This window comes from Myotis davidii, unplaced genomic scaffold, assembly GCF_000327345.1.
Source record: "Myotis davidii unplaced genomic scaffold, ASM32734v1 scaffold173, whole genome shotgun sequence".
NCBI lineage: Eukaryota > Metazoa > Chordata > Mammalia > Chiroptera > Vespertilionidae > Myotis > Myotis davidii.
In genome coordinates this window covers 115,485-116,071 of record NW_006286303.1, presented here as the reverse complement: position 1 = coordinate 116,071, position 587 = coordinate 115,485, and the positions used below count along the sequence as shown (strand labels likewise).

Below are 587 nucleotides of genomic sequence, written 5' to 3'. Positions count from 1 at the left end.
CGGGTCCGAGGGCCGGAGCGGGGGCTGCTGCCCGGGGGGAGAAGCGGTCTGGCCCGGCAGCGCCCCGAGTTGCCCCCCCTGGCCTTTTTTTGGTGTTGGGGAGCGCAGGGAAGGCCTCAGGGCGAGGGTTGGGGCAGCTCCCGCGAACTGGTGTGTAAATGTGTGCCGCGAGCGGGGCGAGCCGAGAGGAAGCGAGAGCGCCCGAGTTTGCAAAGAGCTGCTTTGTGTTTGGTATTTTGAGAAAATGGCCGAATGCCTATTTCAGCCAGGAATGCTGCCGCCGAGGCAGGCGCCGGGGGCAGCGGCGCGTAGGAATCCGTGCAGCACGTTGGGGTTCGGAGCTTTGCTCGGACGGTCTGCCGGACGGACGTTGAGATTTCTTGAGGGGTGGTCGTGAAGGTTGGGGGGACCATTAGGAAAGTCGATGTTTGGGTAAATAACCGAGGAGCCCGGAGGATCAGCCTTGGGACAGCTTTTGCCCTCGGTTTGTTTTCTGTGATGGCATTTGATTCCAACTTTTTGCTGGTACGTATAACTCAACCGGTTTGCGTTCATACGCTTCGGTGAAATGGATTACTATTTTTTTG

The 587-nt window shown here is 59.1% G+C and overlaps 1 protein-coding gene across 1 annotated transcript in view; it reads left to right on the top strand.

Annotated features, from left to right (window-relative positions):
- Nucleotides 1–50: 50 nt before the first annotated feature.
- Nucleotides 51–587, top strand: part of REST (RE1-silencing transcription factor) — a 23,286-nt gene continuing 22,749 nt past the window's right edge. Inside the window, exon 1 of the mRNA XM_006757783.2 lies at nucleotides 51–525. Within this exon, the coding sequence (XP_006757846.1) occupies nucleotides 499–525 (27 nt within the window). The 5' untranslated portion in view covers nucleotides 51–498. The remainder of the gene's footprint in view (nucleotides 526–587) is intronic.